The sequence below is a fragment of the Amblyomma mixtum genome, chromosome 3 (assembly GCF_055824585.1).
Source record: "Amblyomma mixtum isolate Tamu chromosome 3, ASM5582458v1, whole genome shotgun sequence".
Classification (NCBI taxonomy): Eukaryota; Metazoa; Arthropoda; class Arachnida; order Ixodida; family Ixodidae; genus Amblyomma; species Amblyomma mixtum.
Genome location: NC_143014.1, coordinates 106728895 through 106754516, shown reverse-complemented (window position 1 = coordinate 106754516; position 25622 = coordinate 106728895). Strand labels below are relative to the sequence as shown.

General features: G+C 43.2%; 1 protein-coding gene across 1 annotated transcript; it reads right to left on the bottom strand.

Annotated features, from left to right (window-relative positions):
- Positions 1-11449: 11449 nt before the first annotated feature.
- Positions 11450-25409, bottom strand: LOC149351276 (uncharacterized). Its single transcript, XM_089580560.1, has 4 exons — positions 24899-25409; positions 21926-22126; positions 19003-19134; positions 11450-15738 (listed from the first exon to the last, which is right to left on the bottom strand). Exons 1-4 carry the CDS (start codon positions 25022-25024, stop codon positions 15658-15660), a joined length of 540 nt encoding a protein of 179 aa, XP_089436686.1. The 5' UTR covers positions 25025-25409; the 3' UTR covers positions 11450-15657.
- Between the last annotated feature and the right edge of the window lie 213 nt (positions 25410-25622).

Genomic DNA, 25622 nt, shown 5'->3' with positions numbered 1-25622 from the left:
CCGCTGTTGGAATTTATTTTCGTCACGCTTATACTTGGCTCGCAACACAAATACGCTAGAGACATCCGTGATACAATAATGTACCACTCTAGCGTCTTTTTGTTACTACCGAGATAAAAACGCATTGAAGATAAATTCCGACTGCGCAGCGCGTGGGCGCCGTGCTGTTCGCATTTTTTTCTAGCGCCCCTGTACATTTTGCTAATCCTCTGAAGCTCGCCAGCGTTCAAGCACGAGGGAAAAAGCTCGGGACTGCACAAAGAGATTTGCACGCTGGCCAACACGTGCAAAGTACGTGCAGAACTGGCTTTTTTTAAGGGGAAAGCGCGCTCCTCGCGCAGCTACTCAATGGGAGGGGTGACCGGTTTGCCCGGACAAAAATACGGAGTCGGTCGGAGAGGGCGCTTTTCACTGGCGTCCGCAGCGCCCCCCTGCGAAGCTGCGGTCCCCTATTCACGTGAATGTCAAACTAAATGTCATTAAAACGCATCAATGTGCTCCCTTTGATAACGTGAATACTTCCTGCAACACAGCCACGCTGTGGAAGTATGCTCGGCAATGTTTCTTTAGCGCCCGGAGCGCGGCTATATGCAGGCGCGGCCGCGGAGCTGCCGCAGTCCCCAAAGAAACGCCCGCACCGCGGCGCACCAGTCGGCGGAAAATGGCCGCGCCCAGGAGCGGCTCTGGATTCTGGTATCAGAAGTTTGTTTCACACATCACACACGTGTTTCATGTGTGTGATGTATGCTTGTATGTGTGTGCGTCTTGATTTCCATGACAGCATATGCAATTCTCACAGTTTCAATTCTCCTGTGAAAATGTTGGCACCAGGCTCAGCTAATGAGCACTAATCAGTTTTCCTTTTGCACCTCAGCAATATGTAAGTTGATTAAAGACACAAATGGAATAAATTTCAAAACCCACTTGGAACCATCTGAAATATCCAATTCCATGGTCCTAATTGCGATGTCCCAATTTTTTTTTTTTTTAACCGGGAAGTTCCAAATGGTCCCATTTGTAAAGTCGTCCCACTTGCTCAGTGGTCCCACTTTTCCAAGTCCCTGTCCAATAACCCACTCAAGTGGTCCCACTTGCAAAATTTCCACCTGGGAGTGCTCGCAGGCCCAACGATGAGAGGCCCGGTTGAAAGAAGCAGGGCAGGACTCTGCGCGGCAGCTGCGCGTAAGTATAGCCGCAACCATTGCGCTTTACCGCCAAGATAGCAGCAGCCGGAGGTGACCACTGCTAGTCTGGCGACGGCTGCCCCGAATGGATGCGTCTGACAAGCAGCTCCGCCGCAGCATGCAGCAACAAGACGAGGTGCACGTATCAGCAAGGCTGGTGACTTCAATGAATCTTTATAACTGCTGATCGCTCTCTGCGTGCCTTTAATGTAGGCCATGGGACAGGTACAGCCTTTGTCAAAAGTTTGGAGCCCAGGCGGTTTGCTTCTGAGCCACACTGTGTGGTTCGTAATGCATCTCCAGCGCTCCAAATTTCCTGAAGGTAAAAAGATTTCTGGTCCTGCCTCCTCCAATGGGTAGGGCTGCCACGAATGTTACAGGAGTCCCACTGCGAGGCTTAGAAGCAAACCCCCTGGGCTCTAAACTTTTGACAAAGACTGTACCTATAGCCATCATCAGCCGCATGGGGAAACGCCGAACTCCCCAGCAAATAAGTGTCGGGCGGCTGTGCAGATTCCATGTTCGCGTGAAGACTGCTCCGTCTTGTGCTGAAAAAGACTGCTCAGTTCGTGTGACGTTACAAAAAAAGTTAGGGGCGATTAAATGGATTGATACGGATTAAACGCGAAAGCATTTTGCTTTCACTCGCCAATCTACTCCGAGTCCTTTCACTCCCCAGTCTACTCCAATAATGCTGATCATATTCCGATTTTAACTACGCAAAATGTGTCACATTGTTAGATCGCGGCGAGTCCTCACACCACGTACTACCGGCGCAGTGACGCAGTTGTTCACCGTTGCGCCACTGCACTGGCAGGTGGCGCCTGTTTCAAACACAGTCACACAGCCATTGGGTGGTGCTTAATTGTGAGACCCAGGTTGTTCTTGCCAAGCAATGTGAGAAGGAATGGCTTCCGCAAGCCTCCTTTTTGCGCACATAGTTCTTCGGGAGGCTGTATATTTTGCCCGTAGGCCTGCTGTTGTCCAAATCACTTTCCTTAGTCATTTTCGCTTTCGTTGAGTCATTCTTCGTCCGGCGAAGTGAAGAGGGGGATGGTAGGAGGGGATGGTTGACAGGTGGCGCAGCTAGAGAAAGGCAAATACCCCAAACGTCAACTAGCAGATGGAGGCTTCACACAGACGCCGACACCGCCGGACAGTTAATGTCTTCATGGCCTTCCTATTATGCTCTCGCATAGCAATGTACGCCCCCTCTACGCCACGGTCCTGCTGGTCGTGTCTCGATTTTCTGAGTTTGAACAGGCAGCTCCGAAAATACTTAGACCTCACAGACGCATTCACAACGCCTGATGAAGAAAAAAAGCTCTGAAGGAGCATATACATGCAGCTGTGAGGAGACATCATTTCCGTACAATGGTCTTACTCCGTTCACTGCAATGAGCAGCTTCCAAGCGGTCGGCGTCCACCGTAGCAGACGGTGTCAAGCGCTCAGCGCAGAGCTGCCCTACCAGTGAGCTCGTTGTGGCATCCGAGGACCGTGGCCACCCAGTCCCTGAGCCGCGATTCCCAGAGTCAAAGAGACAGATAATATGTGCAGAAAAACTCAGACTGCCCAGGTGGCTTCCATACTCACTCGCTTCGGGCTTGGCAAGTCCTCCGGCACTTAGATTCTCGTTCCCGAATCGGACCACATAGTTCTCTAGCAGAAGAATCTCTCCCCACAATGCTTAAAAAGAAAATGTGCTCAGCACGTCAAAGACTTCAAACATGCTACAGCGAAATTTCCCTCGCACTCAAGAAAGCATGACGCCGGTCCTAACGATCAGTGTTCCCGCTAGGCCTAACACTTGTCATGTCCAGAGTCGTCCAATGCTCCAGGCCCCACAGACGCCAAATGAGGGGGTTTGAATTGGGGGAGATATAAGTACTGTCCACTTGTCTGCAGCTGACAGTCAAGCCATCACCCCACCTCATGACAGCAATTGCAACAGTGCTTTTTACTTTTTACTGCTACCGACTAGTTAATTAAGGCGATGTTAAAAGCAAATCATTTGAAAAAACTAGAACGTAAAAGTGTTGTGAGTACTTGGAGTTGCTACTTGACAGCATCATCATTAGCCTGACTACACCCACTACACCACAAAGGCCTCACCCATATCTCTCCAATTAACCCCATCCCCACAAACGCCAACCTAACTTTCTGTCGCCCCCTGCTACGCTTTCCTTCCTCTGAAATCCAGTCTGCTACCTTTAAGGACCATCGGTTATCTTGCCTTCGTATTACATGCCCTGCCCAAGCTCATTTCTTACTCTTGATTTTGACTAGGACGTCATTAACGCACGACTGATCGCTGACCTACTCTGCCCTTTTCCTGTCTCTAAATGTTACATTTATCATCTCTCTTTCAATACTCACTGCACTGTCCTTAACTTAAGCTGAACCTTTTATGTTAGCCTCCACGTTTCTGCCCCATAGGTGAGCACCGCTAAAATACACCTGATATATACTTTTCTCTTGAGGGATATTAGTCAACTGCCATTTTTCATCCGAGTCAACCTGCCAAATGCGCCCCACTCCATCCTTATTCTTGTTCTTTCACTCTCGTGACCCAGATCTGTGGTCACTACCTGCCCTAAGTAGACATAATCCCTTACCACTTCCATTACCTCACTACCTAATATCAACTGCGGTTAACTCCAGAGAGTGTGAATATTACTTTGGATTTCTGTGTACTAATGTTTAGACCCACAGTACTGCTCTGCCTTTCTAACTCATTGATCATGCATTGCAGTTCATCTTCTAAGTGACTCTGCAAGGCAGTGTCATCAGCGAATACCAGATGACGAAGATATTCTCATAAACTTTTAATTATCTCCAACTGTTCCCACTTCAGGCCTCTGAATACCCCCTGCAAACAGGCGGTGAATAGCATTGGCGAGATCGTGTCTCCCTGGCTGACACCCTTTCTCTTTGGAATTTCATTGCAGACTTCATGGAGGACTAGATGGTAGTTGTGCACCTGCTATATCTTCAAGTATTTTTACATAAGGATCTTCTACACCCCGATTCCGGAATGCCTGCATGACTGCTGAAGTTTCGACTGAGTCAAAAGATTTCTCAATCTATAAAGGCTATATATAGGGGTTAGTTATGCTCTGCACATTTCTTTATCACCTGACTGATAGTGTGAATATGGTCTATTGCTGAGAACCCTTTATAAAAGCCTGCCTGATCATTTGGTTGATAAAAGTCTAAGGTTGTCCTGACTCTATTAGCGATTACCTTAGTAAATACCTTATAGGCAACAGACAGTAAGCTGCTCGGTCTAAATTTTTAAGTCCTTAATGTATTTTTTTCTTATGGATTAAGATAATGTTAGCATTCCTCCAAGTTTCTGGTGTGCTCAAGGTCATAAGGCATTGCGTGTACAGGGTGGATAGCTTCTCTAGCACAACCTCTTCTCCGTCCTTCAACAGCAACAACTATACCAGGCAGATCGTGGAGCACAGAAGAGAAATGGCATCTGTCTAGTTTTTCTTTCATGATGAACGTGTGGCCCACAAGCACTTATGACTGCACCTCTGCATTAACAAACAAGTTTGATGTATGTGCAAATAAGAGAGGACCATGCCAAATTTTGAGTAGGTACTACTATTGGACACAAAAATTTGTGGGCTGCAGGTGTGCAGGCAATTTTTATTAAAACGCAGTCTTGCATGCCAATTGCCTGAAATATCTGAAGGTGTGCGAGAACATGCATGCTTCATCAGCTGGTAACATTACCAGGTGGCTGGGTCGGGAGACAGTGCTACAATAATTTTTCAGAGAACGTGCACCCTGTAAACTGTAAAGCACGTGCAGGTAGATCCTGTGAAGTACCTGCAAACTAGTGCACTGCACGGGCTCGGGCCGGCCCGAAAGCCCGGGCCCGGCCCGGCCCGTGGGCTGGGCCGGGCCAGGATATGATTTGTTTTGCCGGGCCTGGGCCGGGCCCGGGCCTGAAGTTGCGGGCCCGGGCCGGGCTCGGGCTTTAAGCGGCGGACCCGAGTAGGGCTTGGGTCCGTACAGAAACGGCTGGTGTCCGACTATTAATTCACTATTGCAGAGCGAAGTACACAACTGCGGCATTGGAGCAGCGACACGGATGAGCTATGGGTTATAGTACGCGCTGAGAGAAAAAAAAACTAAGCTTTACTACTTGACTTATTTATTTCCTTATTTCAACGCCGTGGTGGCTTAGTGGTCAAGGCGCTTGATTAGTGAGCCGGGGAACCAGGGTTTGCTCCTAGCCTCGGCGGCCGTCTTTCTGTCTAGGCAGCCAGCATGACAGCCCATACTTTGCAGTATCACTACTCGTTGAAAAAACCCATGTGGTTGAAATGATCCGGAGCCCTCTGCTTCGGTTTCTCTCACAGCCTGACTCACGTTGGGCCCTTAAGCCCCAAAGACATAGCGTTTATGTTATAGCTATATTTTTCTCGTGTGAGAAAATTCACAAAGTAAAGCGCATTTGGTTTTCATTTTGATCAGCTGACCGGAACGTCTCGTAAATGAAATAGCCACAAAAGCTCGCGACAGTTTGTAAATCTCATCTCATAACCACATCTATCCCTCCTCGCTTCTTCAGCCTGGTTGTCATGACTAGTGTTTTGCCCTGTAAGTTATCACGTGGTTCGTGCGCTATCTTCTGCTCCACCAGTAAGAGTAAAATTCAACCGGTCTTAATTACACAATGATCGTTCGTCACCCCAAAACATACCTATACACTATTAGAAATGCATTCGGGAAGAACATATTAGTTTACGACGCTTATAGTCTTCAAAATACACACCGTGAAATACTCAAGCCTTTTAGCATTTCGTTTGTGCTGGAAGGCGACCAGTTCGGCTATGAGTTCAACCTGTGAGATCGCGTTCACTAAAATTGTCATCCCACTGCTTGCTAGGCAGCTTTAATGTTTATACTTCCGGGCGGCAAAATATAACTGATTAAAATCATGGGGGAATGCAAAGTAGTCTATTACGCGCGTATGCGGCCCTTTTTATTTGGCTCTCGGAACTTCCTAGTTTATCTTAGCGCACCAACACGAGATCACTGTCCAAAAGACGGGCATGGCGAGCACCACTCTTAATCACTTCCTTCTGGGTTAAAAAGAACCAACTTTCTGCAAGCTAAACTGTTTTCAGAACCTTTGTTGGCCAGTTTCTTATCGGTCTAGTAGCAGTCTACTTGCTCAGAGTGAGCAGTATATCTCAAGCGTAACTGTGACGCGGGCCGGGCCGGGCCCGGGCTGGGCTTCACTCAAGGTTTCACGGGCCGGGCCGGGCTTGCTAGAGCGATAATTTAGCGGGGCTGGGCCGGGCCCGGGCTTGAAGCCGCGGGCCTGGGCCGGGCTCGGGCTTCTGGTCTCGGGCCGGGCTCGGGCCTCAGATTGAGGCCCGTGCAGTGCTCTACTGCAAACACTGCTTGTCATGTCCGAATGCTTAGACATGAATCTGTGAGTTGACAATATGTCTAAAGCAAGATACTGCTTTAAAGCATTTTGGTGATGACAAAACCGTTATTTTCTTGGAATGTGCAACATCGTTTGCAAAAAGTTCCTTTTCCACTCGTTTTTAATGACAGAAGGTTGGAGTCCAAGACCTATAAATTGTATAGTACCAAGGCCTTTTATTTACTGGAACATTAGAAACAGTAAAAAAAAATGGCTGGTGGTTTAGCACTGCTAAGGACGAAATATTGCGTGAAAGCATGGCTTTTTGCCAGTGAACACCAACACCACATACCTCAAAGCACGACTGAGGTGCCCACTGACCGAGGGAGCCAGTTACGTGCCTTTCCTTTGCTCAAAATCAACAGTCTAAACCTTCCGCTAGTTTTGAGAAAAGAAAAGGCGCATAACTGCCTCAATTTATAGATGGATGCCACCGCCTACTCGCAGTGCGATTGAGGTGTCAACTGACACAGTGAGCCAGTTACACCTGCTACTCAGAGGCTTCACACAGAAACACACAGCTAAAACCTGGGGAGTGCAGCTCGAAGTGCTTTCGCACTAAAAAAGAAGGAAGCATGCCAGAATAAAAGGAACAACTCTTTCTTTTTTTATGCTCATTTAGCTCACAAACTGTCCAAGTAACACATAACATTGTCGGAGTGTTTCCAAAGTATGACAAATGTCACTAATTTTTGGCCAGGGCACATAAGCGCATATTATAAGAATGTCACATATACAAATTGCATGCAAGTCAAATGCTTATGTTATATTAACATCAGACATACACATACTGCCAATGTGATGGCGCTGACATTGTGCACACTTTCAGAACAAGGCATTTTCAAAATGATCGTGAATGCCAATTATGCCTATCTCATGTAGTACTGCCAATCAGGCTGTAAAAAAGTGGTAGGGTTTTAACGTAGTCAAACTGAGCGGATGTGTGAAAGCATGAGTTTAGCCTGGTTGGCTCATGATTTTGCTTTGATGGGTCGTCGGCACACCTGCAGACGATATCAGACTCGGGTTAAGCTCTGACTAAGGTTAAGCTAATCTGATCTGTTCCGTGCCGTAGGTGGAAGCTGGTGAAGAAGACGATGTGCAATGCACAGCATGAGAGTGTGTTGCAGTTTAACACGAGGTATGATTGGCTGCCGCAATAGCATAGTGCTCTCATGCAGGGGCCAGCAAAGCTAATCTGTTCACACTGCTGCAGGTTTCAAACCCAGTCGGGGCAACATTTATTTTTTTTCTGCATGGGCAGTTTCTATGCTAGGTTTGGCCAAGGTCACCCCAAAGGTCACCCTCCCACTGGCTGCAGCTTGCGTGGCGCTCCTTCGAACAAACCCAAACTTACCCAAGTCACTCCGAGTCTTCACACAAAATTCTTGGTTGGGACTGCGTTAAGTCATGCTTTCGCATTAAAAGCGTTCAACAATGGCAAAAACCGAAACAGTTAGCATCATCATTAGCCAGGTCACGTTAACAGCAGGACAAAGGCCTCTCACCTCCAATTAGCCCTTTCCTGCACCAGCTGCTGCCAGCCTAGCACACAGAAAATTAACCAGTCACATCTCTTACATGACACTCTGCCTACCCCGCATACATTTTTATTCTCTTGGAATCCATTCTGTTTATTCAACAGCCCACCAGTGATCTGTCCTCCGCATTACGTGTTTCTCCTAGGTCTATTTTCTCCGCTTGACTGCCGCTAGGATATAATGTTCTCTACTCTAATCTATGCTGTTATCTCTGTTTCTTAATGGTATCCATATTGTTTTCTTTCCACAGGTTGCTCTCTGCCCACAATCTAATTTCAAACCTTTTTTTACCTTCCAAGTTTCAGCTTAACAGCTGAGTACTCACAGGATACAACTGCTATATGCTTTTCTTTTGAGGGATATCAGTAAGCTGCCGTTCATGACTCAGGAGTACCAGCCAAACGCCCTCCAACCCATTCTTGTTTTTCTTTTTGGCCCGGCAACCTGTTTGCCACGGTTAGAATTAGTATCACAAGGCCTTAATTGGCGTACTCCCTTCCTACTAACAATACTTCGCTAACTATCACAAATACCTCCAATGCCTGCGATACCTCACTATCTGAGACATGTTCTCGAACCTCAGGAGATCAAAGCTAATCAGGGCAATGCTTCTGCTGCGTGGAAGGAGCAAGGAGAGAGAAGGAACACTTATGACACATACAAGCGCAGTGTTCCTTCTACATCCACATTCCTTTTGTGCAGCAGAAACAATGCATCGAAAATGAACCAACTATCTCAAGTTTTACTAACAATCCGGTCCCTTTACTAAAGCCTCTCTTTATTCTCTGCCTTCTTTCACTCCCTCCATCACCCATTTCCCTGCAGTGCAATTCAGACAGCAACAGTTATTGTACCTTTCCTTTCTTCATGAAACATTTTCATTTACATTTCCCAAACCATTAAAAAACCACTTTATTCCTTTTCATATTAATTTTTAAGTGTACCCATTTCAAGCTGACTTTCGTAAGCTAGCATTGCCCATTTAGGGGTTCAAGCATTTGCTGCAGTTCCTCCCTCCAGTTACCTAGCAGGGCAGTATCGTCAGCAAATGAACAGTTACTTAAGTGTTCTTGGTACCAAGTTCTCCCAGCTCCCAAGTCCAACCGTCTGAATACCCCTCATAACTATGCAGTGAATAGGGCCCAATAGATTGTGTCACCTCACCTGACACAGTTTCTGACTGGTTTGCTCTCAGCCTTCCTGTGGAGGACCATGGTCACTGTGCAGATCCTGTAGATATTATTTTGAATATTTACATAGACTTCCTCCATGCTCCAGTAAAAAGCCTGCGTGACTGATAATTTTCAAATGAGTCAAATGTTTTTTCATAACCTAGCTATGAAGGCTGTGCATAAAAACTGTGTATTAGTAGCAGCTAAAGTAGTGCTGCTAGTAGATTTGAAAGCAGAAAACATTCACCAAATTGTATTTTCAAATAGCATAAAATGAGAAGGATGCCATTATTGAGAGAACCAATGGCAGTTTCTGGAAAACATTCACAGTTTTTCTTACTATCATGGACTCTCCAAGCAAAAAATGCAACTCCTGCACAGAAGTTCATGTTGTTTATGAGGCAATGCTGCAGTCAGTGTAGGAACACACAGCCACACGTTTTTTTGTCTTCCATGTGAGTGGATGAGACTGTGCGACTACCACACTGAACAAGTGCAACATAATATGGCCACAGTGAACCGCATTTGTTATGGGTATCTGAACCCGAGATCTGAGTTTTCAGAAAGTGCCAATCAAAAGTTAAATTCATGCTCCATGCCATCACATCTTTCCCATCACCCACCATGATGGCTCAGTGGCTGTGGCACTTGGCTACTGATCCCAAGGTCATGGGAGCAAATCCTAGCCGCAGTGGCCACATTTCGATAGATGTGAAAAGTAAAAACCCTTGTTTTGCTATGTGATGTTAGTTCACATTAGAGGGCAGCTCCAGGGCTTTTTTTTTAACATACTGAGCTGACAACCACATCACCTTCCTTCCCTCATCAGTTCACTCCTCCTGGTGCAAAAAAAAACGTTCAAAACACTCAGCAGAAATGTTTTAAAACAGCAAAAACCAGGAAACTGAAAGGGTTTCAACCAAAGTATGATGTCTCGAAAAACCAAACTATGACATCACAGATACTTTCACGAAACCTATCGTGTATGCATTGACTGGCTAAACCAGCAACTGTAAGTGACAGCTTAGATCATTATTTGTCTAAAATGACCAAAAACAAGCTTGAAAATTTGCCCTTCAGCAAACAGAGACCAAATATCGAGAGGTATGCAGCGGTGACATCACACATGCAAGATTACATGTAGAAAATTCCCCAACTGAGGCCACAAAATGGCAAAATTTTAAATTAATTTACGTGGAAACAAAATGCCCCCTGGCAATGATATTTAGCAGAAAAGAACAGAAGACTGTGGAGAACTTACAGTGAAAGTTTAAGTAAACTCCTTGGGGGTAAAAAAAAATGCCAGTGTTGCCCAGAGTAGGAATGTTCTTTAAAGTACCCCAGGTGGTCTAAATTAATCTGGGGCTCTCCACTATAGCATTCCTTATAGTCCATGTGTCACCTCAGGATATTAAGCCTTACATGCCATACCAAATCTATCACATCAGTTAACTTTTCAAGCAGTAAAGAGTATAGCACACTGCCTTTGCTCAGCAGCAAATACTTAAAATATAGTTGCTGCTAATGCAATTCACTAGCACCAACATAAAGAACAAATTCTTCATAGCTAAACATTGATAATGCGGCGTAAAGAAAGTACTACTTCTTAAGCACATTGGAGCACCCTACCGAATGCTCCAGCCCACTTGATAATTGGCACTTTTTCAACTTTCTCCTTGAATAGTTGATTGTCTGGTTGTTCTTTGAACTGCACATGACAGAACAGCAGAACTACTCAACTTTCTGACATACACTTCTATGTGTCAGAGTGCTGAGGTCACCTGTGCCATGCAGACTCATCACCATTGCACTGTTTCAGTAAGAGACCGACGGCAGTGCCACCATAATTGGTGAGGGTTTGGGCTTCGTGGTGCCCACACCCAGCGCTAGCTATGGCCTAGACAGAAGCTGCTGAAGAGCAAGGGCACATGGGCAATGGAAGCTGGTGCACGATGTCATCCATGAAAGATAGTAGCCTCTGTTAGGAAGCTAAGCCTAGTCACGTGCGAACAGGGAAACAGGGTTCGAAGGATCCCCACAATGGATAGCATGAATAGTGACTTTAAGCCATGCTCAAGAACCTTCGATCATGAGGACATGGTGTAGGCACACATTTAATCCAGTGCACGGAAGGAAAAGAACAGTTAACAAACAGTTGAAAAAAACCAGCATAAGTAATATATACATCACTGAATGACACATTACTATGACAAAACATGTCAAATTTCAGGTATCGCTTGCTGTTCAGAACTGACAAGACTGCCTAACAAAACACTGCTCATTTCCTTTGAAGCACCAATGCAAACGTGCAGTTGTGGTTTGCAATTATAAAAGTGTTATGGGGATGACGATGATGATGGATTTTTATGCTGCAAGGACAGCGATGGCCAAAGAGCCCCGAGAACAAAGTCACTGGTCCATGCAGATCTTTAAGATGTGCTATGAGGGTGAATTTGTCTAAAACTTGCAATAAAAATGAGTGAGGTATGAAAGTATGAGCAAAACTAGAAATATTATGAATATACCACTCAAGACTGTGAGATCTGCTCGAAGTGTTTATATTCATTTGAGATGATGAATAAATGGCTAAAACATACTCCCAACACTGCGCACAATTATAAGCCAAGTTAAGTCCACAATGACACATATAAGCTAAAAGCATTAGTAAGGCAGCTTTAGGACACTTTTGTTTTTCAGGGAACTCGTTTTTTTCCTATAAAAATCTCATATTTTATTTCCAGTACCCTGTAAAAGTTCAAAACAGTTACCTTTGGACATCTTAGGGTAGCACGAGCCCATTTTTGTGACACTTTGAGAAGTCATCTGAACATTATAATTCAGTCGCAAATACCGTATATTGCCCATTATAAGTCGACTCTGATTATAAGTCGACCCCCCAACTTGCGGCCCCCTTAAGGAAAAAGTTAGACTCTGAATTTAGGTCGACGCTGCCATACACTGCGGTCCTAGCTCGCCCAAAAGGTATTTCAGAAGGCCGAGTCATAAAGAAACATTTATTCGTTCCCGAGACATCTCTGACTCATCGTCACTTATGAGGGCACAGTCGCGATCATCATCTTATGAGCCACTGCTGCCGCTGGTCGTCGAAAGCGGTCCCCTTGGCGATTGGCGACCTGGCGCTCCCCTTTTGCGGACACGGTCCTATTGCTAGGCATATCAAACCAGACTGGAGTCTGGTCAGCATTGCCTATTTGACCAAGCAGGAATGAATGCGTTGCCCTCAGGCCATTCACGTAGCGTAGAAAGGCGCTCCGTTTTTCTGCATATAGGCCGACTTTAAGACTCCACATATATGTCGACTCTGATTATAAGTCGACCCCCCAACTTTGGAAGGACATTAAAAAAAAAAAAAAACGTCGACTTATGCGTGGAAATATACGGTAGTTTGCGCCATGTAACCACTACTTTGCTCAGTACTGCTGCGAGGCAAAAAAAAAAAGAAACATATCAGCAGCATGCAGATAACGTTACTAGCAAATATTTTTCAACATGCAGGCAATGGTCCAACAACGTTTTGTATTACTTGGGTCATAAACTTCAACCATCGAATAGTGCGTACTAAAATGCAGACTGAGAATGTGAACTATAGTAGGATACAACTTAAAAAAACAGCAGTTGCTAACACAGTGGGCTGCAACCCGCAGCGTCCTGTATTACTCCGCTGGCCAATCGCAACAGTAACCGAAATCCGCTTTTTAATGTCTGACTATATCAAACAATCCACGTATCAAAATTCAAGAGCTCAACATTTTTTCTTGTGACTTAAGCTTCTTGTTTAGGTAACAAGAAACCTTTGAGAAGCGGACTACTTTTTCGTCGTGGCGGAATTCTGTGCACGGAAGCTGAATGTGGGCAGAGTTTCGCTGCAGACTTAAGTTGTGTCCGACTATAGTAGACAGATTCATACAATTCACAGCACACTTTCCAATTCCTCTCAATGAGAACTGAAGCAGTGTAAATCTAGTACATTCTAATTTTACTAGCCACATTTACAAGAATGCAACAGTAGCACATCGCAAAAAACCATTCCAGCACACTGCTTATCATGCAAAAGGACCCAAGCTGTTCAGATAGTGCAGCATCTTAATATGTTAGAAAGAAATATATAGACAGAGAATTTTCCTACAGAAGGCGCACCTCAACAGCTGACACACCACACAAATGGGACGTAGATGTTCCGAGTGCGTCATTGTCAAAAACACACCATGTGACAACCCTTGTACAGAGCATTAAAGATTAATAAATTTTCATCATCTGAATTTACACTTAAGCTATGGGACATGCAGTAGTGGAGGACTTGAAAAAGCATAATCTGCGAGGATTCTTTATGTACGCCAGAATCTCTGCAGCCATACACTTTTATATTTCTCCTTCACTGACATACAACTGCCACGGCTGGATATGGAATCCATAACCTTGTGCTGAACATTAGAATGCCAGAGCCACTAACTAACTGCAGCGGCTTTGCATCAGACATAATGCGATACAAGCGAAGCATAACGTTACACTAGCTAGTCCTGTATTTTTATAGTGCACTAGCACTGAGGCTTCTAATCTCAATAAAACCCGTTGTCTAATTGTCTGAAGCCAGTGATACCTACAGAAATAAAATAAATATGGCTGCGACTTGGTTTTGAACCCGCGGTGATGTGAACAGACCTGTTTTGTTAGCCACTGCCCGAGAGCACTATGCTATCACTGCAACTGATCACCTCTTATGTTTAACTGCCGCTCTCTCACTCTGTGCATTGCACGTCATCATTTTCATCAACTTCAATCCATGCACAATGGATCCAGTACAGACTGCTAACACAGTTCCTTCTTAAGGTGCATTAGGCAGTACCAAAATTTTATAGCGCTCTATCACTATGGTTCCCAATCACCGATTTCGCCGGTATTTGTCTGAAGCCTGACCTTGAAGCCTCAGCCTCAAACCGAAAGCGAAATGAAACGTGATGTGCTAGCGTACATACTCACATTTGCTCAAGTAAGCTAAATTAACTGTAATTTTTTTTACATAAACACTCCAAATCAGGCAAGGCACAGTGGAAAGAAAAGACAGACAGAGGATCTGTGTGTCTGCCTGCCTGTGTTGTTCTTATCATTACACTATGCCATATCCTTTTTGGTGCATCAAGAAATGTTAAGAGTGACACATTATCTTAATATGATGCTCCTTGCAAATGTGGTGTGCTTCTGCCATACTCATGAAAACATAACTTTTGATTAAATCTTAATGAACAGCTGGCCTGAAAAGTAATGATGCTCAAAGTCAATGAGGTACTGAAATCAGGGCAGAGGAATGAACCCCAGTGAGCATGAAAGAACCGCAGGAAGGAAACATTACAACATGTTTTCTAAGGACAACTGCCCTTAGATGAATACACCTGTACAGATGTCAACATAACTCAAAATTCGTTCCTTGTGAGAGGGACCAGACAAAGTGGCAGATACAGATTTAGAGTAAATTCTTCAACAATCATAATTATAATAATAATAACAATAAAAATCATAAGCAACTAAGTATAATGCTTTATGGTGAATGATTTCTGAGGAGTGCCCTACAGTATACAAAAAAACAGCAAAATGAAAACAGTTGGTCACAAGACCCTCCAGAAAGATAACAAAATAACTTATTCCAAAATGAGGGCACAGAAACAAAAAAAAAAACGCAGAAAGGAAAAGTAAAAATGTTAAGTAGAAAATCAACACTAAGGAATGTGCACAAATTGGGCATATAATATGATGACAGAGCAGTTCCCATCAGGTTTCCATTCTAATGACAAAAAGGTTTAAGCCCAGTGCATTTTCTGTCATTCCTTATTAACTGGCTGACATTATTCTGGCTGGATTGCACATAAATGTGTCCCTGAATGCAGTGGTAATGCAGGCATAATGAAACAGCAAAAATTAGGACTAGTTGCATGCATTTTCAGTAGACTGCCATCTCACATATCAAAGATAAGTAGTCATTTCTGATTACACCTGAGACACTGCTTTCATACTTGGTATTGAGGTCATTTGCACGTGAAAACTGGCGCAAAACACACGCCAAGTCAGCCTAACATCACAAAAAATGATGCAGCACATGACACTACAGGTGTCCTACTGGTCAACATCTCAAGGACCGCAAAGTTATTAAGGACAGTCATCTAATTTGTACAGTCCTTTTCTGCTGAGGCCAAACAGATGAGGTGAACAAACTCCCACCCTGTTCTCTTTCACATGGCCAGGCCAAGGTGTGCCATCTCCAAATACGAGTGGTTAATGTGGAAGTCAGTAGTTAGTATCTGCTGGCCTTGCAAGTCCAGTAGGCAGCTAACACACTGCATAAGTAGAGCAGAGAGTTCACTATGCCCAGAACCTGGAAGAGAGCACCATGAAACATCATCTTTATGTTCATTTTTGACTCGTGCTTCACTGAGTCTCAATGCACATCTAACAAGAATGCTAATTATGGCTCTTCCACTCTGCCTTCACATGGGAAACCTGAGTAACCTGTACTGACTCAAGCAAGGATAAATTCTAGAGCTGGCATGGACACATATGCATGATGTTAGAGTATTATGTATGCTAGCCACTCAAACAGCTTTGAGAAAAGTAAGAAGTCCCTGAAACAAAACAAGCATATCCCTTCACCTGAAAGCATTAATACACATCTGGAACTGCTTTCTAACTTTTCTAATCACTGAAGAGAAATAAGTTTTCTAGCACTTTTGAATATACTGTAAAATAGTCTATTCTCACATACTGTTGTTCATCGCAGGTGGTGCTTCAGATGAGGGAACAGGAAAAAGCCCCTCAAATAAGTGTCTGCAAAGCAAGCCTGTCAGGTGGTGATTTCAAAGACACATCCACAGGGGAACAGTGTGTTTAGCCATGCACGGAGCATGGGCAGGAGGCATTTTATTAGTCAACATAATTTTTCCATTCATATGCCCTCATACCTTCCGTTGACAGCCCACCACAACAAAACCAGCAACCACATTACACCATCCTCATATCAAAGAATTGTCCCATGAGATTTCATGCAGATCTAAGCTTGAATTTTCAGGTAGGTGGGAACCTCAATGCTTGCCCCTGTGATCTCTTTTTTGCTCTAAGGGTCCCGATGATAAAACAAGATTTAGTTCCAAGTTATTCAATGCCACAAAATGAGCACTTATCAGCATTCATTTTGCTTAATATTTTAGGGCAGCACCCAGCCCCATTGTTGTACCATTTCAAGAGTCAGCATACTAGACATCCAGTGCACACGGAAAATACCAGTGACTGGGCGAGATGATTTCCACAGATAGAGTGCAAATACTCAGTCATGCAGAAACCTAAAGGACCAATAAAAGTATGCTGTTCATAACTAAACAGTCTACTTTAAAACGGATTTCTTCTGCACCAGGTTCAACTGGACATCCGGTATGGTTGCACGTCATCATGGAAAACCTCCAGACACACTAGAACAATGTCACCTATCTTGTGAGTGTTGATAGATGCAATGTCCCCATACACACAGTTTTCATATGTGTTTGGAAACGCTGCCAATGTTTCTCTGTCATCATCAATTGCATCGCTGCCAAAAGGATCACGCCATTATAGATACCCTGAAACTGTCTAAAAAGGTGCAGCAAATGGCTCAAGGAAGGAAGTTATGCGATCTATATTGTTTTCATTTGTTTACCTTCAAGCCTAAATACAGAATGTATTCACCATGATTTCAAACAACTTGGTTTGCAAATTACAACACCTGTGTGCGTTATTTATACAGTGCATGTGTGTGTCTCGTCCTATCTGTCAAAGTCTTCCAGCACCGGTTTTTAACAAAACTGCACCTTTCCATCAAAATATATCCCAGCATCACCAACCATAGCAGCCTCAATCTGCCAAACACTCACTGCAAACACAAATCAGTAAATCCCACTCTAATAAAAAAATCTGGCTTGCAAGAGCTTCATGTAGCAAGTCAAAACTAGCAACAGTCAAGCTGTAATAAATAATGTTTAATTAAACTAAGTTTGCAAATCATTAAGTGCTGCTTTGGCATCCCTAGTATTATTCTCATTGCTTGGCTAATTGGTTAAGTTCAACTCACTTTTTCAGGAAAACAGATGCAATAAGAAGTTTTTAATACAATATTAAAGAGCACAACAATGAACAAGGAGTTCCACTTGCACATACAAGATTATATTACAGAGGCCATTTCCTGGGCTGCAGGAAAGGCTCACTGCATTATGTTTAGTACGATACAAACTTCAGGCATCTTATTTGGACATGTCTTGTTTATCACTCCTTGCTTATCACTTCTTGCTTATTACTCATCAGAGCTGCCAGAACTACAGCTTCGACAACTTGCTTCGATTGTTGGTAGTTTCAGCCTAGTAGTTTCAGGCTAATATGAAATTGTGCATGCCTCATTGCGGAGTACGAAAAAGAAGAAAAACAACACAATAGGTAGATCATCTCAAATCATTAGTGTTAAGTATTGTTTTGTAATTGATCCCCATCATCATATGCACCATTAAAATCATCTAATAAATAAGGATACCATTAGTTACACCACAGAATCAGTTATATGTAGGGGTTGCACTTTTCAGTTTTTATTTTTTGAGAACTCGGCAGGCTTTTTTCAGTGTTTATTTCAGAACACAAGTTTAAATTTTTTTCAGCGAATAATATTTTCGAAGAAAGAATTACCGACTTTTTTCAGCGATTTGATGCGACACTAGTGTGCAGTCAAAAGCCATTGCAGTCTATCTGAGTTTTTGTAAACATGAATAGTTTATTTACTAGTAATTAACGTGCAAATAGTATATACTACTTGTAGCTATGCTTGTACATAGAAGGAATTACTATCATCATTAAAAAAGTAATGCAAGTTAAATGAGACAGCAGCAGACCAAAACGCAAGTGGCAGCTTATTTTAACTAGGCTGACATGTTATCACTGTGCTGTCGTAGCGAGTTCAGGCACTTAGACGGTTTCATCTAAGTGTCCTTACATACAGTTAAACCAACTTAAACAACTTCTTCTTCTCTATGTGGATGATGATAGTGCAACTTCCCGGTCTATAGAGGCATGTAAGCTAACAGAGAATTACCTAAAATCGCACAACTGCGCTGCTTATACAGCAATACCACCGTTGCATCATATCCACAAGGATACTTCAATAATTTCAACTTCGACTGGGTGTAACTCGTACTCAACAGCCAGTTATCTATGCCAGCTAGCTATGAACACTGACCTTTTTCAGTTAAAATCGAATTTCAAAAACTGAATTTGGTGTACTTTTATTGGTCTTTTTCAGTTTAAACCAAATAGTCAAACCCCTAGTAACATGATTCTGGTACTCCCATGCATGTAAAGGCAAGTGGCTAGTGCCTTAGGCTTGTTACTGCCAAGTGGAGCACCCTGACCTCGTGGCAGCAGATAAACTGGGGTGGTTTAGTTGTAACCAGCTGTATCCCACAAGGCATACAATACATGTTGTTGCAGGCTTCCTTGGAAGCTAAAAATGATGACATATTTCTTTCAAAATAATGCATCATTTTCTCTGTGCTCCTGTTTGTTCTGTTCATGTCAAATTAATAATACTAACTTCTTGACAAACTCAGCGCCACAAAATAGCTTTACCTACCGAAACAGTCACTTTCCCTTGAAAAATGTACTCCTTGTACCTTGAGCTTGGCTGGTGATTCACACCCGATGACAGTAAAACCAGGCTGCTCCCAATGCAGATAAGGAAGTGTGCCAGGTTTCCCATCACATCCTACAAAAGTGTCTGTTGTTATTATGAATGAAAACAGTGAGCTTTCTGAACACAGCACTTCTGTCACTTGAGGTATATTTCAGTATCACCAGTGTCACCCACTTTCAACACCCTATTTTCTCACTTTCACATGCACTTGCCACTTTGCAAAGGAAAGAATGCTAAAAAGGTTTCAGGGAATTCTTAATGAGAGTGTTGATGATATCTGCTTTAGGTATCATATGTGGAAAAGAGGAAATTGCTAGCGTGCATTTTTTTTAGCACCTTATTTACTTAAGAACACATGATTAGGATGCTTCTGAATTTTACAGTTTTCAAAATTTTTTTTTTGTGGTGGGGGGAAATATTGGGCACAACTTTCTTTAGTTTCCATTCATGCACAAATCAGGCCAATCACAAAAAAGTTTTTTTTGGCTTACTTTCTCTAGTAAAAACTGTATACTGTTAGTGCTCTTTTTTTTTTGTATGGGACGTTAAATGCAGTACTTGTTGCTCATCATTTTCGTAAACAGTCGTAAGAATAGCAGCTTGCACCAAGCAATAGTTACCAAATCAGACAATTCGTTCTATTTTCACTGGTTAAATATTCTACAGGCTCATGACCATCCCCACATGCACCACTTCCACATTTGTTCTAAACTTGCCTACTTTTCTACTCTGCAAGAACACTCACCGAACGTCACAGCTGCTATTTTAAACACAAAACAGTCTTCGAGCAGAATGTCGTCAGCATTGGTAGCGCTTAACAGCATTATGACAATAAGATGTCTGGTCAATTACTTAGCTCTGGCCTCTTGCTTCTAAAATTTACTTTTCGAATTCAGCCTTATAATGGGTCATGCCATAGACAACAAGCATTAAACGATGTTTAAATTCATCCAGAGTTAGTTGCAATCACCATTCTGAAAGCACGTCGCACAGGCATCACATGCACACTAGCAGACATTAACCAGTTTCTGCATAATGCCCTGAGCTTTCTGCACTAGCAAACTACATTTCCTTGAAACGCCTTGTCTGGTGGAAATCGAGTTTCATTGATTATTAGGAAATCGCTTTGGGGTGCAAGAATCAAGTGAAACCACGTTTTAGCAGACAACAAAGGGCCCAACCCGATTCACCGAATGATGGATGCCTGTAATGAACCTTATCTAGCACAATTCAACACACACAACATTATGTTGAAAGTGTGATTTGCTCTTTAAAATAAACATAACTATTTCATACTTCATCAATTTTCTTCCGGAAAGTTTAGAGAGTGTAAACCACACTCGTTACAATAATGCGGATTTAACACCCAATTCTTTTCACCGGAAACTTCCCTTCAACAAAGGCATTTTTTTACTTCAAAAAATTATTTTAGAAACCTTGATAGGTGAGTTCATCTGGTGTCTAACTATGACAAAAAGTTGTATGCTTTCTTTGACCTGATCATGTCACCTTCGCTAACAGCAGCAGGCTGCTGGATATCCCAGTGGACTCAAGCCAATGCAGCAAAAAATAAACACTGCTCTTAAGTTTCTGTTCACCAGTTCACGTAAGTACCGTGATAAAAGAATGAGTGTTGTGATATTGCCAGATGTTCAATCAGGTTTGTTCCTGATAAATGGCCATGTGATGCTTTAGCATGTATAAAAGGTGGCCTGGTTAACAATAAAAATTGTGTTGGTAGTTCAGCACCTGTCCTGTAGCCTACATTTCTTCGATGACATCCCATTTCTTTTGCGCAGCCATTTTCTATGACAGCAAAAACAGTTTGCAATCTACTGCATCATATAAGTGCCAATAGCGTCATCAGAGGTTTCTTCAATTTCTGCAATTTATAAACAAATAATCACTCAGGGGAATGGCCAAATGATCTAACACTGCCTTATATATCTTGTTCTGCAGTGCACACCTGAAAATTCCCTCGTGTTCCTTAACCCTTAATCTGCCACTCCCGAGATAACTCGGGCTACCACACATGCACACGCCCTGCCTCTCCCGAGTTAACTCGTTTTGGCTTTTTTAGTCACCCCCTGCCGCTCCCGATAATACTCGTGTAAAAAAAAAACTATGCAACCATGTAGCGCAATCTATGGAGAGACTCCGTAAATTCATAGATCTTGTAGGGTAAATTTTAAACAACAGATGGCGCGCATGCTTCCACATCCGAGTCACTTCGTTTTGGTCTGTGCACAGCAGCCATGAGGCTATGTGCCACACTCGTCCACGCTTTGACGGAAGAAGAAATTCAAAATTGCTTGTGAATTCGGAGTCCAATGATATTGAGAATGAGGAAGGAGCCCACCTAAGTGCCTTATCGAGTGATGACAGCGATGAAGTCCCCCTGCCACCGAAAAATCCGCGTAAGAGGAAATCCGACAGGCCAGATTGGTGCTGGAAGATTTGTTTCATTACAACTAATATCTATAAGATTACCCTCAATAAACATGTCTACATGCCCTGCAGAGCATTTTAGTGCGTTACTAGCAAAAAATTCCAGGAAACTAACATGCAAAAAAACCCGGCAGGGTGTGTGCAGATGTGAGTAAAAAAACCTGGCTGTGAAAGGGTTAAAATGCAGCCTAGTCTTGGCCTGCATTTCAATACAACACCACCACCAAGATTCCTCTGTTCACATTTCACTCTCACTCAACTCAGATATGCCCATTTGTTTCAGGTAAAAGGAGCATTCGATGCACAAGATAAAAAAAACCCACGAAGGTGCATCAATCAGGACAAAACTACCGGTTAAGTAAATAAATGACTGCTGGAAAATGCAGTTACATAAACTGAAAAAAGGAGCACTTACTAAGAGGGATTTTGAAAGGGCCAGTGCTGTGGCACCTGACAGCACGCAGCAGAGGAACAGGAGGCCATTCATCATGAGGGCGCTGAAGTTACCTAGGAAGAAGAGCGTTTCGTCTGTTGTGCCCAGGAAGCCCCATGTAGATCCATTGTATGAGGGTTTGCAGTACTCCAGCATCAACTGTATGCACAACACATTCAGAGCCTGCAAAGAAAAAAGAGAACACTGAGCTGTCGATAGTTTATTCATCTACATCTCCATTTAGCCAAAAATATGCCGCCTCTAGATATTTCAGCCAAGAGAACCCACGTACAGGTGCCGAGAAAAGTTTTCGGAATGCCGAAATCAGGAAACATTAATTTCCTCGCTGACTAGAAGCGCAGCCAGGCACTCAGGGTTGCATTGTGCAGGTCACGCTGGGAACTACAAAGCACACACTTCACTTCATGGCTGCATGCTTAGGGTGCCCAGAAATTAGGCTTTGTTGGAACTTTCATGTTCCGAAAACTTTTGTGGGCACACACAGATGGTGCTTTCTAGAGCCACTTATGTGACCTGATTTTTGTAGTCGAGACGGCCAATGAGTGGTATCATTTAAAAAGGTTCTGCTTGGGGACACTGCGAGGGTATGAAGGCTAACAACTCCCACTCATAGTGACACTCCGAAATTCTTTGTTTGATGACACTTCATACAGACATATATAGTTCACAAAAAATTAGTTCACTGCTCTCCACCAAACTTGATAGTCAATGCAGTCCTCTAAACTTATTTACAAATGAAACACAAAACTTTCAACCATGTAGCACAACGACCCTTCAAAATATCGCCACATAAGTGATGCAGTGAGCAGACTGCACAGGTATAAAGCAACTATAAGTACAAGCACTCTTCAGGCATATGCATTTTAGAATACTGCAGCCTCAGAAGAGAAAAAAATTCTTTAGAAATTCTCCATACAGCCTGTGAGATATTGTCACCCCTTAAAACGCCCAGCAAAATATAAGAAAAAGAAAGCATCCACACTGCTCACAAGCCATGAGAACCACATTTAAGCATGGTTTATCACAGCCTAAAACACCCACCTTTAATGCATAGCACGACATTGTGCAAGAAAAAATGTTACTAGTACACTGAGCCTTCCTTTCAAAGAGTAAGCAAATAAGTGCTGCACCTACATTTTTAGTCACTCTTGCAATCTATTGATGCTTCATGGGCATGGCACAATAAAAAGAGCGCATTCTTCGACCATCCAGCACGCTACTGGCCCTACATCAGCAGCTTATTCACTTATGCCATACGAGTGTAACCATACATCCAAGAGATAGCTTTTTTTGCAGTCTCACAGTTTATATCTCGAGGGCTTACACTTTGTTGGTTTGGTTTATTGGGGTTTAACGTCCCAAAGCGACTTAGGTTATAAGGGACGCCGTAGTGACGGGCTCCGGAAATTTCGATCATCTGCACTTACTAGTGAAGAGGAGGTACTATGAGAACAAAAGTAACTGCGCAAAAGGACGGGACAAGAGAAAGAGAACCACACGGGACAAACGCAGACTGACAACTCCCGTGTGGTTCTCTTTCTCTTGTCCCGTCCTTTTGCGCAGTTACTTTTGTTCTCATAATGTCGTACCAACTAGCCCCTCACCGCACTCTTCTAGGAGGTACTAGGCATTCCAGCTAAAAAGGTCCGTGAGGCTGTCATCACATTAATTTATGCTGCAATCAAACCTGCATTTTCCACAATATGCCAAAACAATAAAGAGGTATCAAGTGATTCGCATTATTGTCTCAAATATAAAATGTAGATCAAGAAACAATGTAGTAAAAAATTTTCTGCAACAACCACATGTGCTTTCATTAAAAAAACAAAAAGTTTCCTTCAGGGCATTGCAGTATTTGGCTTTAACGGCCACAACACTTATGCTTGATATGCATTTGTAGAGGTGACTGAAAATTCAGGCTTCATGCACCTGTTTAACAATTTCATGTTTTAGACTCCCAACCGACTACCACAAAAGGAAAACTAAGAACACTGAAGATGAAAAAATCTGGACGTAACAACCAGTCCAGCACATTGTTTACAAACAAAATCCAGGCAGTGCTGCTAGGCAACAACCAAAATTTCTTCATCAACAAGCAGACTATTAATGGCAAGTGATTTAAAATGAAAATTCATTAAATGATTTTATGCCCACACATGGCCTATGAAAATGGTGCCATAAAAACTTTTGTGCAAGAAAGAATTATTGGACAGTAAAATTCCAAATGACACAGCCACTTTTTAAAATTGTACAAGGCATGCTTGTCAACTCTCAAGTGGCCTCACAAGAGATTGATAATGAGTCATGCACTGCTTACACGTACCATAGTTAAGCGTACAAGTAAAACCTCTAACTCGTGTAGGTTACTTGCAGTGGTGCAAAGTAAACCATTTTTTTATTCCTTTTTCAAGGACGAAAATAAACAGCAGGATGAAAAGAAATTTTTTTCGTTTATATGAGGTCGACGACATACTTAGGCAGGAGCGGCAAGCGGGAGTGCTTTAAGCCGGTAGCCGCCCCCTCGTTAAGAGTTCGCAAACGTCGATTAAAAAATGTAGTGACGTTGTTTTGGTGTTTGTATCGCAGATTTCTTGAACTAGATGTACAGTACTCAGCTTGATTTGTGCTAGCCAGAAAATCTCAGGTGAATATGATCTCTCGACTGACCATGTCAGACTATATTGGGCCTTTCTCTCAGGTTACAACCAAACTTTTAACACTGGAGCTTGCGTAAATTAAACCCGAAGACATTGTATGCGCATACTCTAATTTTCGGTTTCGGTGAGGGAAGTCCAAAAAACCTTATGCCACCTAATATAGCTCACTACAATATCGGTTTCGGCGGAAACAAGTTTCGCGGAGATATGTTATTGAAGTACATACTCCGTATTTCTAGGTGGCAACCTGCCATACAGTCAAATGAAAAGCGATTACCATTTCTACAAGTTTAAGCACTCCAATGAGGCTGAAGCAGTAGCGGTAGTTCAGACCCAATACGGACTGCAACGCTGCGTTCCCATTCGATGTGCCGGGAAGAAGTGGCTTGCTGCTGCTTTCCATAGTGATCGCCGTTGCTTACACTTTCGCAAATCTCAATGTAAACATGATTTAAGCTTCAGCCTCGCAACATCCCACGCCAAATATACACAGGAAGCACTGAGAGTTCTGCCGCCAGCACATTTCGAAAGTAGGAGTGCAATATATCCAGTCTGATTTGCGCTTGATCAGAAAAGGCGCCGTATCTCCGTTGGGAGTGGTGACGTCGCGACACATTCCTTGCAGCTTTCCACGCAAAACGGCAACCGATAGTCTAGTCAGCACCGCAACGCGCAGCACAACAGACGATGTCCAACGGCGGCGATCCCAATTTCGTTTTTTTTTTTCTCCTCGAAGACGACAAAGCAGCGTCCAAGTCCAAATGCGCAGAGCTCTATTTTCACGTATTACGTGCCAATACCAATTGCTTCTATAGCGACGTACCCCTGAATGGTGGCGCCGTGGAGGCGCGAAGTCTAAGGGCTTATGCGAATATAAGGAAGTTCTAATATTCGAAATTTTCAAATAGCAGATCGAATTTCTTTTTATTTCAGCGCCGCGATAGGGAGGCTAGTCGCGATGCGGCCCATCCATCTATAAACGATGGTCCATCCGTGCGGCG